General features: G+C 38.4%; 1 protein-coding gene across 1 annotated transcript; it reads left to right on the forward strand.

Moving 5' to 3' along the window:
• Positions 1–613: 613 nt before the first annotated feature.
• LOC584806 (inter-alpha-trypsin inhibitor heavy chain H3) lies at positions 614–14,080 on the forward strand. Its single transcript, XM_011682729.2, has 14 exons — positions 614–925; positions 1,881–2,038; positions 3,163–3,323; positions 3,968–4,078; positions 4,698–4,836; positions 5,988–6,245; positions 6,687–6,803; positions 7,260–7,431; positions 7,761–8,443; positions 9,274–9,691; positions 10,312–10,365; positions 11,284–11,397; positions 12,132–12,539; positions 13,725–14,080. Exons 1-14 carry the CDS (start codon positions 802–804, stop codon positions 13,997–13,999), a joined length of 3,192 nt encoding a protein of 1,063 aa, XP_011681031.2. The 5' UTR covers positions 614–801; the 3' UTR covers positions 14,000–14,080.
• Positions 14,081–16,291: the final 2,211 nt, after the last annotated feature.

Here is a 16,291-nt window from a genome sequence, read left to right on the forward strand (position 1 = left end):
ATTTATGTCCGAACAACGAGGAAAAATACTCCCCCGACAACTACCCATTAAAATAATCCAAGTTACCCTCAAATAAATAAAAAGACAAGGAGTAATTAGACTTAACTCCCGGGACAAGTATCGACATAAAACATTAATCCATTACATGTGTAATCTTTTTAGAGGCATTATAATTGTCCTTTGGGGTAATATTCATACGAAATAGGTATAGTTAAAGTAGTTATACAAAAGGGGTGGTTATTAGACAGGGTGACAATGCTGGGGACAGTTTTCCTTATTAAATCGGATTCACAAAGTCAAAAAAGTGCATACATAATTATGGAGAAGCAGGTTTTGGGGATGGGGCATAGGGAAATTATCAAATTGAGGGGCATTTCCACACCCACGCATTATTTATTTGGAAGTACGACAGACATCTAAAACAATCATTTAATCACGTTAACATGTCAAATCAGAATGATATGGCAAAATGATGATTTGTGGTGAGTTAATTACGGTCGAACAGACGAAAGTGATATTTTTTAACTTTTACTTTATCAGAAATAAACGGGGTTCCGCCCCTCCAGAACCCTTTATAAATACCGACAAATACATGTACATGATATCCGCTAACTGGGAAAGCTCAGTACTTTGTTCGGTGTTCCGAAAGTGTAAACATCAGTCGTCTTTTTTGCGGGCTGAAACTACACGTACCCCAGCATTCCGGCGGACACCTGTTGAACTGATATAGGGTTTGGAACTGAAAAGTGACATCCAGCCGCTCTGTTCGGAAGACGTCGAGTGTTGAGCGAAGAAAACACGATGAAGACAGGCGTGGTCGCTGTTGCCTTCGTGCTCGCTTTCATCGGTACGAGTACGAGTCTCCCAACAGGTCTACTCAACCATGCAGAGTTGGATCATATGACAGCAGTCCTGCTACCCCAAGGTACGTATACCAACATTGCTTGAAATATCAAGTAAGCAATTTCCTTAAATCATTAACCTTAAACCTTAAATCTCGAAGAGAGAAGAGAGATTGGATTGGACGGTCCATGGTTGACTTTGAAACTCATGTTACAATTTCCCTTCTCGTGTTATTCGTTATACCATTTAGTTAAATTGCACCGACACTATTCTATTTTCGCAGAGGTAATCCGATGTGAGGTAGTGTTTCCCAGCATGAAATATGAAGCCTATTGTTATTAATAAAAACATTTAACTGCCCATTTCAGTAGGAACAAACTTCGTGATAACGAAAATAACAGACCGAAATATTATTGTTCGCAGTTTGGCACATTATTATAGAATCATATTTTTTTCTTCTAAAAAAAAACATTTTTGTTCTACTATATAAAGAAGCAAAAAGCTGCGTTTGATAACAATCCAAAAACTCTTGTTACAATAATACAAAAAGTTGCAACCAGACTACATGCGATTTTCAATTTTTACACAAACTTGCAAAAACAAGTTGGAAAGGTGTTATATAAATACAACACCTTTCCAGCTGTTTAGTGGTGATACATTCACTTCTCTCTCTCTCTTTCACTCTCTCTCTCTCTCTCTCTCTCTCTATCTCTCTTTTCCTATCTCCTTATCTCCCTCCCTCTCTTTCTCTCTCTTCTTCTATCTCTCTCTTTCATTTCTCTCTTTATCATCTCCCTTTCTTTCTCTCCAATCTCTCTTTCTCTATTCTCCCTCCCCTCTCTCTCTCTCTCTCTCTCTCTCTCTCTCCCCCCTCTCTCTCTCTCTCTCCCTCTCTCTCCCTCTCTCTCTCTCTCTCTCTCTATATATATATATATCTTTCTCTCTCCCCCCTCTCTCTCTCTCTCTCTCTCTCTCTCTCTCTCTCTCTATATATATATTTATATATATATCTCACCCTATATCTTTCATCTATATAGTACAAGGAGCCGAATACGGGTATGAAGATGATGAGATCCTGGATCGAGAGGAGAGGTCATCGCCCCCAATAGGATCGGGATCTGGTCCTCTAGTACCTGGACCTCTATCAGGACTAACCGATGATGAAGACCTCGTCACCGAGTCTCCACGATTAGCGGTAAGCCTTTAAATGATTTCAGATCAAGTTTTATCAACCCTAATAACAATTCAGTTTTAATAAAAGTGGACAAATTGAGTGGGACAAAATTTATTATGAGAAATGTGAGGGAAAACTCCTAGAGAATATTGATCATTGTAGTTTAACTAAATTTATTTGAAACTGTCCACTTGTTTAGCAATTATATTTTACTTTAAAAAAAACACACTTTACATCCTTCTGTTTTGTTGTTAATAAAGGGGTATACCTATTTCACAGAAAAAAATTGTTGATAGAAATCACGTTCTGATTATGTAATAATGTCGATAATGCGATCAACTTTCTAATGCTTCAGATTGCTGATTGGGATCTAAATGATCTTTGGTTTTCCCTTTTCTTAAATAATTCATGACGTTCAAAGATAAATTCCTTAATGGAATTTTCTCGAGTGATGAACGTTGCTATATGCATGTCCTATCATCAAGATTGTCTATACCATTTAATTTTACCTCAAACGTCACTCTGTAATCCCGGAAGAGATTTCCATTAGGCGGACATCCTGATACCCGTAGTTTGAAAAACAATCATCCCATGTTGATATTCTACTATCTGTTCATTTTCACTTCTTCCTCGTTTACACTCCTTGTAATGCATAATATCATAGTTTTATTTATGAACTAACCCCAAAAGGATTATCAGATTTTCCAATTGCCTGTTGGGTCAGAAGTTCGAAAGGGGGCATACACTTGTATTTATTTATTTGTAATGTACTCAAAGTATGGCATATATGTTTTAAAATGGAGCAAATGTTTGTTGCGCCCTTCAACCCCCCACTCATTAGTGCCAGCAGGGGAGGGGGGTCTGAATTTTTTCTGAAGGACCGGTCGGTATTTAATCTTGACGGCTATGAACTTGATTTTGGTCGGAGGGTCGTGAACGAAGGCAGAATGAGCCTGTTGTATTGAAATATCCAGGCCGAATTTTGGTCCCAGAGCTTCTCCGTCTATAACCCTATTTTTACACTTTATCGTACTTTTATTGTATTGTATCATACTAGCAAATTTCTTTCTGCCCCCCCCCCCCCTCCTCCCTCCCCAATCATCAACTATAACCAATGCCTTGCTCTAATTACCCTTTTCTTGCAGACCAAGCCGGAGGTAGTGAGGCTGGCTGTACTGTCTAAGGTAACGGCTCGCTTTGCAAGTACAGAGGTTCGAAGCAAGCTTAAGAACCTGGCTAGGAAAGCAGCTGAGGCCAAGTTTACAATCAGCCTTCCAGAGGATGCCTTCATAAGCGCCTTCTCCATGTAAGTCCACTATCATCACGATCATAAGCGACATCTTATTAAACAACTTCAATCAGACATTAAAAATACCATACGCCAATTTGTGCAGCTATAATTTATATATTTTTACATAAGGTCCTATGGATTAAATAGTGTAAGGAAACAAGTAAACACAATTTTCAACCCGTTTTTTCTTAGCATAAATGTGATTTTTTTACATGAAGTTTACAATTAAACTTTGTATTGTCAGCGGAGAAGGTGCGGGGAGCACTAGCGCACGCGCTCCCACATGAATAAAGAAAGAAAGAAAAATGGATAGATAAAAAGATATAGATACTAATACATAGATAGAAAGATAGATAGAAAGATAGATAGACAGAAAAAAAGAAGAAAGGATTAAGGGTAAACGGAAACGTGATAAAAGCGGCAGGACGACCTCTCCCAGATGACCTTCTCAGTAGATTTTATCCACCGAGTAAACCGCCCCCACTCAATAATAACATTATAAGGTGTCTTTAAAAGAAACTATAACATGTTCAGACAACAACGCAATGAATCTCATTGAGAAAGATGATGAAGCAGAAATGACGTTAACAATATATTGTATTGCCTCCATGATCTGTGATAATACTAACTCATTGTTTCAATGACGTCATACCTTTCAGGACCATTGATGACATCGTCTACCACTCTGAAGTGAAGCCAAAGGACGTGGCTCAGAGGGAATACAACGAAGCCAAAGCCAAGGGTCAAACTGCCGGACAGGTCAAACAAAGGTATGTCTTCACTTCCGCCAAGGTCGGAGCAGACAGTTTCCTGTACAAACCTAGCGACAAAAAAAATCTTTTTTCTTTTAAAACTTTGTAAATAAAGTAAAATTGTAAATAACACGGCGATATTATTTACCAGCATTCTTTAACATCTACTCCAATATTGTATTTAATATACATTTAATTTAAACCATAATAAATGAATCCTTGAAAATTGTATTTTATTCTACAACTGATATAAGCTCTGGCGATATTTTTTTTCAGCGGTCAGTTTCTAAATCTAACTGACTTTTCAATTTAGTCTTGGACCAAAGCTATACCTGATCCTTATCATAAACATACATGTAAAGCTGACCTAAATCCCAATTGCAACCCTAATCCTAACCCCCTAACCCTTGTCGAAGCCCTATAACAAAGTAGATCCCGGAGCGCAATGTCGGATCATCATTCCTCTGCTTTTTTTTTAATTTATCGTGTTTTTTTTGGGGGGGGGGGTTCTTCTTTTGAAGAAATGTGTTGCCTGTTAGAAGTAGGCATTTTCAAATGCTTTCATTTTCACGTATTTTTCCCTCAAATTTGTTTTTAATGTGTGCAAATTTTCGTGTTTTTTTTTCTCCCTCGACAGTTCACCTGACGAAAACAAATTCGCTGTGTCTGTGACCGTCGAGGCTCGATCCTCTGTCCTTTTCAACATCACGTACGAGCAGCTCCTAAGGAGGAAAAATGGTGTATTCGAGCAACGCATTAGTATCCAACCGGGCCAGGTTAGCGAACAAATCTTCACTTTATCTCGTCTACACTCAAATAAATATTCATTTATATCATATCTTGATTTTTTTTTTAAATTCTAATAGTTGTCAGTGACGACATTTTCAAAATTCCATAGAATGGTGAAAATGTCAGCATTTAAAAATGATTCTAAACAAGTTTGCTTTTGCCGTAGATATGTGCATTTTGTTGTAGTAATTATTTGTAATATCTGTGGGTGTCAGTCCCTCGCGCCCTGTGCCTCTTTCCGTTACAAAGTTTGACCGTAAAGATCATTGAGAATGAACATTTTCTGCTACTCGCTTGCTGATAATTTACCGAATTATTCAAGTCATATTTTGCCCGGCTATAAAGTCACGTTTATTGTTGTCTCTGTCTTCATTTCATCAATTTTACGAGCAGTTCATATTTTCATAAGTACGATCTGTGTCTTTAAAACCGGTCTAACGCCATCTTCGTTACACTATGCATTAAACAATGCTCACTCTTTCATGAATTGATCACCTTTTTTTCTTGACACGACCTATATCTGTAAGTTGTATAGCGCCATCTAAATCTAAAACCAATACAATATTCCATGGGGTCTGTAGTACTTTTCTAAATGTTTTAATAATGATGTTGGTTTCCAATTCAATGATACGTGAAAAAATGAACTCGGTAAATACCTCCAAAATAATTTAAATTAAGTTTTAATGAAGTCGGACACACTGAAAGATTAATGAATATATTCTGAAGAAAAAAAAACACAACAAAAACAAAACAAAACTACAACCAAAATCCTCTTCAGGTGATTCGTGCGCGTATGACTCAGATTCTCTGCTGTCAATACAGCTCCGACATAACTGCTTTGAGACAATGATGACAGTGCCCCTGACACCTACAAAATGTTGTCACATTTCCCTGTGAGAATATCTAAGATCGGCCTAAATGTGCTAAAAGTGATTGATAAATAATAGTCATATAATTGAGCTACCATGGTTTGCAAAATATTGGGTAATTCATTAATTGATATATTAATTAATTTGTTTATTTATTTACATATTTCTTTCTTTCTTCATTCATTAATAATATATTTGTTTATTTATTCATTCATCATTTTTTTTTTATTTATTCATCTATTTGTGTATCTATTTGTTTGTTTGTTCAGATGGTACCCGACATTCGGGTGGAGGCGCATATCACTGAACCCCAAGGTTTGAAGGAAGTTAATGCTTCCTGGGCCGTAGCAGACAAGTCAGATGAAGCCAAGCTCAATAACATGACCCTAGTTGACCTCAAGTCTCGCTCAGCCAAGGTGCTCTTCGACTCCAAAGGGGAAGGACTACTTACCACTTCCAATGGCATCATGGGAGATTTCATTATCAAGTATGACATCATGCATGATGCCAAGGCAGGTCACCTTCAGGTGAGTTTGACAATAATGGTCCTCGGATTTCCATATTAAAACGAAATTTGTCTCTCTTTTTCTAAACTTGTTCAGAATCATATCAATAATCGTTATCTCGTTTTGCCTAGATCACCGTGAACACAATAATGGATTTAATAAAGAATAATAAAGAATAATAAAGGCACCAAAAGAATACTAAATTCATGGGAACCTAACAAAATATATACATACAAATTTTTATAATTACCTAAAGTATATTGTTTCCCTTTCCAGTTTTATATAGATTGATTAAATTAACTATAATTTTTATAGAACTGTGAATTTTCCCATTAGTGTATTGAATCAAAATCAATAAATTTATGAAACAGATTTCTTGTGTTTTTTTAAACCACTCTCCACAATAATACAATGTAATACCATAGCTCTTTATTGGTCTATTTGACTATTATTTTCTTCTAGATTGTCAATGGCTACTTCGTTCACTACTTCTCACCGGTAGGTTTGCCGAAAACGAGGAAGAACGTCGTCTTCGTCATCGATGTCAGTGGTTCAATGCGTGGTCGAAAAATGGATCAGGTGAATAGTTGCAATATAATCTGGGACAATTCAGGGGAGGGGTGGGGCGTCGCTATTGTATTATTTAATGTCAGTATTTTTAATTTAATGCGTAGGAGAAGAGGATAATTTGGGGTTAGGTAGTGTCTATTGTCATTTTAACAACCCCTCCCCTCTCTCTCTCTCTCTCTCTCTCTCTCTATCTATGTCTCTCTCTCTCTCTCTCTCTCTCACTCTCTCTCTCTCTTTATATATATATATATCACACACACCCTCTTGCTTATTCTATATTATTCTGCCCCCATCCCCGTCATTGGTTAAATCAGGGAGATGAGAATATACCATGTATATATCGTGTCATGCAAGAACGTTTACTTTGTCATGAAATATTACATCTAAAAATTGATGACCACACTTCTCCTGCAGATGTGTCATAACTATAACCCCAAAAAACATTTTTGCTCGTTTCATGGACAGACTAAAAGAGCGTTCACTACGATCTTGGACGATGTTCGCCCGATCGATCGTATCAACATCGTACTCTTCGAATCAGATGTTCGAGTGTGGAGGAGCAACCAGATGGTGGAAGCTACGGGCGACAACATTGCGGCAGCCAAGAATCATGTTAACGATATAAGTGCAGGTGGAGGTAGGTGCATTTAAAACATCCCTAAAACCCATCGCACGTACGATGAAGATATTGCAATATCCTATAGATTGAAAGTTTGAACATGACTGTGTAATCATTCTTACCAGGGTTTCGAAAAGTCATGTGTACACCCAAAATCGTAATTTGTCAGGTGTACCGGATGTATTCAAGTGAGAGAGAAATCTCCATTGGATGCGAATCGTATTGTCTACTTTTCCTATTCTTGATCTTGTCCTTGCTCTTGCTGTTGGTGTTGTTGTTCCTATTCCTTTTCTTCTTCTTTTACTTATTTTCCTTCTTCTTTTTCTTCTCTTCTTCATTCGTCACAGGAACAAACTTATACGATGGTTTAACGAATGCTGTTGACCTCCTGATGGAACACGGCAATGGCGAGGCCATGCCCCTCATCATCATGCTAACCGATGGACAACCGACGTCGGGCAGCGTAACGAGCACGTCTGAAATCATCAAGAGAATCACCAACCTAATCGATGGTCGACTGTCTTTGTTCAGCGTCGGCTTCGGAAACGGAGTCGACTTTTCATTTCTGGAAAAACTCTCGCTTTCCAACCAAGCCCTGGCTCGTAAAGTCTACGAAGACTCGAGTGCGAGTTTACAGATGAAAGGTTTCTACGACGAGGTTGCAAATCCACTCCTCTTTAATATCAACATCGAATACAGCCACGGACTCGTGGATGAAGACAGCCTCACGCAGTCGAACTTCATGGCTTACTTTGACGGCACTGAAATCACGGTGGCGGGAAAACTAAAGGATGACGTCATCTATGCCGTTTGGAATTCCTCGAACGACGCCAGCGGGCCCATGGCAGGAGAACATCGTGACGAGTCCGATCTCGTACGCAATGAAACCATCTTAGCTTCAGCCCAACGTCCGGACACAGTTTCGCTTGTGGATGGAAATGAGGGAGGCAGCTACGGTGAGCTGTCTGTCGTCATCACCGGGCAGTCCCTCGATGTCGACATCGAGTTCAACACATCCACAACGATAGAGGTAAGCAGTGGTAAGCAGGGGCGAAGCAGGAGCAAGCCTTTCAATTTATTGTGATATCCATATCCAGATTTGTATTTAGAAGGGCCCTAGTTTTTAGTTAGTGGGGGGGGGGGGGGGGGGCATCGCCTTAAATAAGAATTTGAAGAATAAAAAGCAATTATTTTGAGAATGTCTACATTTCGTATGTTTCTTGACTTACAGTTATTACTAACCTTCTTATTACTAGTATAAGGCTACTGTTCTTATTCTTCGAATTCACTCTCTCTCTCTCTCTGTCTCTCTCTCTGTCTCTGTCTCTCTCTCTCTCTCTCTGTCTCTCTCTCTCTAAGTGCCATATCGTTTGACTTTGGCGATCATGCTTTTTCACAACCCTCGGCTCCTATCCTTTTGTATTAGTACCACTCCCAGTTCTTTCACTCCTCTCTCTTCCAACAATAATTCTGCAGACTGTCCATCCAAAGTTTCCTCCTTCTCCCCTACTCCTTCTTTCCACAAATTTCCCTGTCAAAGCAAGATTCTCTAGGCCTTCTTTACGTGTTATAAGACCCATAAACTTCAACTGCCTAATCAACATCTCACGTATCATTTTCCTTTGCACTCCAGCTCGTGTAAGAACTTCCTCATTACTAAATTTTTCAGTCCAGGAGATTTTCATCATTCTTCTTAAAAACCACATTTCGCAACTTTCCAAACGCTTTTTTAGTACCAGAGGCTATTAAAAGTCCACTACCGAATTCACTAACTAAACGATTGTGGGTTATATCAAACTTGGTACAATATACCCAAATAGAAAGTAATACTCTATTTTCTGAACTTGATGAATCACACAGAGAGAGCCCCCTCTACGTCGTCATGAAGTGGATGACTTTGCTCAACGTCTCTGGGCTTACCTCACCATCAAGAAACTTCTGGATCAACGAAAGACAGCAGACAATCGTGAAACAAAGGCGGCGCTCTCCGAACGGGCCCTCAACCTCTCGCTCAAATACCATTTCGTCACACCTCTGACCTCTCTCCTGGTGGTCAAACCCGATGTCAATGACACCGATGTCCATGGAGATGGTGAACCCGATGTCCAGAGCGCCGATACGGAGAGGTCATTTTCAAATGTGGCTCTCCAAAGTGCTCCTCGACCCCAGAGACCCCAGGTCGCAGCCCGGAGACCTCAGGGACCCCAGGGACCACAGGGACCACAGGGACCACAGGGACCACAGGGACCACCATCTCGTGGAGATTCCGTTAGAACGAGTAAGGCAAAACAAATCACCCAAGTAAGACGTGGCACAGATTATGAAAGAGGAAGTCCACCTTGATATTAAGTTGGTTTCAATATAGAAGCAGAAAATTAGAGTCACCTAACACAGTAATTAAGTAATGATGAGCTACAAAGAAGACACAAATTTTTCATCTAGATCGTATCTAGCCTATCAGAGTACTATAATGAAAAGCAAAGTAGTGAATTTATGTAGCATCAACCATGAAAGTACTGCTTTTCAGTTTTCATTGAAAGCATTTGAATTGTTTATCTTTATAAGTGACCTTAGAATTTAAAAAAAAACACCTGTAAAAGATACAGGTAAATGACAAGTATTAATTTCGTATAAAATAATGTTATTTTAAATAAGAACCTCCCCCCCCCCCCTGTCATCATTTCAGTATAGGATATGATTAGAGGAAATTGAATATAGTAGACAGCATTATCACGGGACTTATTCGCGATTGTTGCAGGCCCCTATGAAGGAAAAAAAACACATTCGTGTTGATCAGGGGATTCTATGCCACAATAATTAAACATTTAAAAATAGATTCAATGCATTAACTGAAAATTTCTCTCTTAAAATACTTTTTAAATTCCAAATTCTCTATAGGACCACAGCACATCCCACTGTCCTATCGGCCGGCGGCCGACGTGACTTCTTTTGGTGAGTAATATTTCCTTCCCTATTAACATCAATATAATTTTTCTTGCCAAATCTCTATCATTTTCCACACTCCATTTTCCTGAAATAATCATGTCACGTGTTGAATCACTACAGCATGTCGCAGCCATTCAAACAGTAATTGTTTGTATAATAATTCACATCTTCATTTCATCTTGGAAATAGGCATACATTGCTTATCACATAGGACGTGTTTTTGAACCGTGCTGCCGACAATCTGGGACCCGTTTCACAAAGCTTTTTTTCAATGACAAATTACAAAAATCAGTGACAAATCTGCTTATAACCAATAAGAAGCAAGGATTTCAGTAGCTTATAACAAAAACTGTCATTTGTCACTGATGACAAGTTTTGTGAAACGGGGCCCTGTACCAATCTTAATAATAGGCGACTCCTTCCCGAACGCTCCCTTGACTTTTGTCTTCACGTCTGTCTTTTTGTCAAGATAAAATTCACTTATTATCATTAATCAATTTTGATTAATTAATTTGTGGTAATAATCAATTTTACTTAATTAATTCGTTTGATTATTGATATTCTTGTTATCATTCATAATTCGTTTAATTATTCATTATTCTTTTGATTATTAATAATACTTTTGATTTGTATGTTGCAGAAGAAAATGAGTTAAATTCACTTACATGGTAAAATAAACTCCATGGTAGCAATCGGGAAAAGGATATATTATATGGGACTACGCATGAAGGTTTGGTCCAAATTTTATCAGCTACTTCTGGCCATAGGCCTATTTAAAATATTTGGGAATTTGAAGAGCAATCCTTTCAGGGGACATTTCTTACATGATATTCTTTTAAGCAAACATTAAAGTCTTACTGTTGAAATATTCTATAGTGGATTAACATTGCATGTGTTTTTTTTTCTGTTTTTATTTAAAACTAGCCGACAGTGATCCTCACTTCATGGTCGAGATGTCTCATTCTGGTTTGACCGTGTGTTTTGATATCAATGGCGATCCTGGTGATGTATTCAATCTCTTGAGTGATCCCAAGCTCAGTAAGTATTCATTGAATGAAAATTAATGTTCAATAGCTGATCCATGGCGCAGAGGGGGCGACCCCCCCCCCCCACACACACACACACACACACATCCCTCCTCCAAACATAAAAAAGGGGAAAAGGGATGGAGGAAGAAAAGAAAAATGGGCCGATGGCCCATTTTCTTATATTAGCTTTTATATTGCCCTTAATACAATGTCTCTAACCGCTTTACAAATATACTATTACCCCGGTCATTGGATTCAGAACGGCAAAACGGCACACCAAAAACTTGATAAGACCCTTTGTGGTTTCTTGTTAAAGGATTTTTGGATTTTTTGTTTGTTTGATAAAATGATGTTTTCTAACATGATTTTGATAATGACCTTTTATTACCATTGGATAATGACCGGTCATTACCCAAGTACGCGCGATTACGCGTTAGGGAAAAGAAAAGCCTGATCACGTGTACGCTTTCAACCAATCATTCGATTAGGATCCACGTCATCAGCTCATAAAAGTTATTATTATTATTACTATTATTGTTATTATTATTATTACTAATTGTATACTCAAAACGGTCCCCTGGATTTTATTGAATATAATTATACCTAAAGCGAATGCATTATAGATACATAGTGATTAACATAAATGAAAAAGAAAGACACGAACGAAACAAAAAGTAGACTTCGGACACACTGTATCTAGATACTTGTGACTTCATTGGCAAAATATTATTATATTGACTTTAGATCTGCGAGTATCTGCCTATGTCATTCCTGTGAAACACGACGGGATTCCCGGTTCCAGTAGGAATAATACATACTTCGGTAAGATCGGTGTCCTTCTCGGGACGGACCGGTACCTCATTCTGACACCCGACACCATCGAAGTCAACAACGAGGCGTTCAAACTCGGCTGGGACGACCCCCTCTCGATGCGCGTCGGTGACTTCGTCGTCCATATCAGGAATAAGCATCAAGTGGTGATCGCTCATGGTGATGATGTGGTGGTGGTGATCATGGCGCACCGCGTGAAACACGGAAACATCTTCCTTGCAGAGAGAGAAAGGGCGACCGACAGGTCTCGTCGCGTTGATCATCTTGGGTTCTATGTTGAGGAAGGAAAGGGTCTTGCTAAAGAGGTCCATGGTCTCATTGGTAAGTTTCACCATTGTTCGCAATTATATCGCAGTTAACTCAAAATGAAAAGACAAGTCTGAATGGTTTGGGGCAGCAGTATTACCGATGGTGTACCTTGGCCCGGGCCTATCCTTGAAGAAGCACTGACGTCAAGGGGAAGGGGGTGGATGGGGGCGCCGTTCCTAATAGGTGAAAATGTTTATTAACAAGGCCTTCGGTTAGGGGGGAGATGTTGGAAGCGGTCTTTCATCTTTTGTTCGTTCCTTTTCCCATCACACATTTTATGTGTCTTTTTTTCCCCAATATTAAAACAAAAATCCCACCATTCGATGAGGGAGGAGATACGGGCCCTGTGTCAAGTGCCCCTGTATCCTCTGTAGCAACGCCACTGAATATTATTACCGAAACGAACATCGAATGAAAAAATTCCTTCTCCCCAACGGAACATTAATTACATGTCTATGAAAACAACTTTATATAAATTATACTAGTAATACAAAATCGAAGAATGTTGTTAACGAGAACATACTTTTAAAGCTTAGGTTGCTATCAATCCGCAGGACTGAACAGAAAGCCAAAATCGGATAATATAAACGAAAACATGATGATTTATTTCTTGCATTTCCCGTTTTACAAGTTAATTACTGACAGTTTATTTCAAATGTGTGATCGAATAAGGTGTTGTTTATTTGTGTTGCGACTTATCATGTCTTTCATCTCACATTTGCCAATAAGGGGCATTCATATAGAAGGATAAAACAATGAGAAAAGGTAAAAAGATGGGTAGGCCTATTATAACTAAGCTAGAAATGTACATGATTGCATTTGCAACGGAATAATACATACTTATACCTTAATTAATATTAACACCCGCAAATTTAAGGAATTATTATCTCTCAGAAATAGTGAGAGAGAGAGAGAGAGAGAGAGACAGAATGACAGAGAAACAGCCCAAAAGGCAGACAGTGTGGAGAATAACAGAACAAGAAAAGACAGAGATAAATAGGGAGACAGAGAGGAAGTAAGCCATTCAAGGATGTGACTTGCGTCAATGGAGAGAAGGGTATGGAGGAGGGGGTACGAAAAAGGGAAGATAAGAAGACTTCTCTATCCCTCTATATTTTGCTACAAGTAAGTTGCTGCCAATGTCTACCTCTCTTATTCTCTTACAATATCCCTTACCATTTTTGTTTGCGTTCCCAGGTCAATTTTATCGAAAGACGGAGGTCCTCGTATCAAGACCAGTCGTCGATGCCACCGACCTGTTTGACGAACCCCTGCCCCTGAGCTCCCCCGATCAGAACGCGACACTCTCGATCGACGACCGACAGGTCCCCGTGACGCTCATGAATCGCCGCATTCCCCTTATTCGAGATTACAAGGAATGCTGGCATGCTGCTGATAATGCCAAGGGTCTGATTGAAGGAGACTACACTGACTACAAGCTACCGCATCTCAATGCGCGCCCATCCGCCTAAACATCTCTTTTTTTAAAATCTCGATATAACTTGAACCATGTTTGGTTATTGTTCGTGCTGCAGTTATATAAGTGCACATAAGATACATCATTAAATTAGTAGTATCCATAGCTAAATAATTTGCCTCCCGTAGTTTATTGCAGAATCTGCATTATAGAACGAGAGGAGATAAAAGAGCAATTACTTGTAAATAAAACCCCTCTTTCTTACTACACCTGTACTAGTAGTAATAGTAGTAGTAGTAGTAGAAGTAGTAGTAGTAGTAGTAGAAGTAGTAGTAATAATACTTGTTGTCAATGTTGTTGTAGCAGGTGTAGTAGTAGTAGTATTAGTAGGCCTACAGTAGTAGTAAAGTAGAAGTAGTAGTAGTAGTAGTAGTAGTAGTAGTAGTATTAGAAGTAGTATTATAGTAGTAGTAGGAGTAGTAGTAGTATTAGTAGTAATAGTAATAGTAGAAGGACTTAGAATAGCTGATCCACAGCTCGTCACGTGATTTTTTACCATTTTTTTTACCAGTAATTTTTTGGAAAATTTAAACCGCATTCGGCTGTCCAAATAATGTATACATGCTACCAGTCAACATCTATAAAAATACAAGTAGAAAAGGTATTGGATATCGGGTAAAATCACCGACTTATGCTACTTATTTGCCTATTTTGTAGTTACCATAACGATAAGGATATAATTTGTAATGAATTTGAGAATATACTTGTATACTCTGTAATATTTTACATCAATTCGACATTGTAATCATTATATACCTCAAAATGTCATAATCATTTACGACACTTGCATTTGTGAATTATTTGTTCTCAGTGTAACATCTAAGTATCCTGTTCTATTCCTTTCTTTTTGTTTCCTTACCTTTTGTATTGCTGAAACTCTTTCTGCCTTCACTCGTCTGCCCTTCTCTTAGCACTACGCTAATTAATTCGTTACATCTGTTATAATGCAATGCACTATGCATGTTGACCCCCCCCCCCACACACACACACACACACACTTTCTCTCTGTCTGCCCCTGTCTCTCTCTCTCTCTCGCTGTCTCCCTCTTTCTGTCTCTCTCTCTCTCTCTCTCTCTCTCTCTCTCTCTCTCTATATATATATATATCCCTCTCTCTCTCTCTCTCTATCTATCTCTTCATCATGATTTTGCTCTCCTCTTGTAATAGTTGTAGTATTGCTGTAAAATATATGTTCCTTGTCAATATTCTTTTGCTTATAATGTGCACGCGTCTTCAACGTGTGAACTACTATAAATATATCGACTGCTATGAGAGGCCTGGCTGTTTTTATAGGCTCAAGCGCGCCGAGGGGTCATGGCAAGATGCAACTTCCCCGAGAGCCAGTATAGAAACGAATATTAAAGCAGTCGATATTATCTTGTATATACCGAATTGACACAAAAATCTACCAAGAGTTCTTACCCCATCGTTTTCTTGAGTTTAAGATTGGTTAAAACATCACAGAAAATCTGAGACACTGTATGTCAATCTTCACTGGAAAGATGACTGAATTTGACAATCATTTGGGAATCGCAGACAAAAAGCACAGTAAATTTTAACACGTAAACCAATGGGGATCTCATCAAAATTGAACTATTTTCCCCATACCCACAATCTTTCAAGAATCTCACTCATGATTACTACTGACCGTTACTGGCACTGTTCTTTTTTTTTACGGACATGGCTAAAATCACGACTCAAATTTCGACCAATCAGATGGCTAGATTTCTAAAGTGAAGTGTATAAACCATGCTACAAGTCATAACTACCATTCTTCTTCCAATATTTTTTAGTTTTTATTTTTATTTTTATTCATAACAAATCATGAGAAAATCGCGATGTCATGTCCTCTAGACAACATGAAATCGCATGGAGATGGTGAAATGTGAAATTTAACCATGGAAACTGTGTAGTTCCTGCATTAAACTTGTAGAAATGAGAGAGTATAGCAGTCAATGGCTACACGGTGAGGATATCGACGAGCTTCACTTGAAAGTACTTGATAATTCACATGATATACATCTACAAGCTTTTGTATACCTCATGCCTGACCTTAACAAACTAAATTTAGTGGAATTAAATTCATAATCATGTCATTCTTCCCGAACAATAGATCTGGATATATGAAGGATTATGCGTTGGTTGAATTGCGTACGTCAGTTATATCATTGATTTATTATTATCTCCGATCTGAAACTTTATGACTTCATTCTTAGTAAAGCTGACTAAAATCATACACATTGTTCTCAAACTTTTGTAGTTTCTCTTTTCCTCTTCTCTGTCTTTTT

This window comes from Strongylocentrotus purpuratus, unplaced genomic scaffold (genome assembly GCF_000002235.5).
Source record: "Strongylocentrotus purpuratus isolate Spur 01 unplaced genomic scaffold, Spur_5.0 spur5_scaffold_6, whole genome shotgun sequence".
Lineage (NCBI taxonomy): Eukaryota > Metazoa > Echinodermata > Echinoidea > Camarodonta > Strongylocentrotidae > Strongylocentrotus > Strongylocentrotus purpuratus.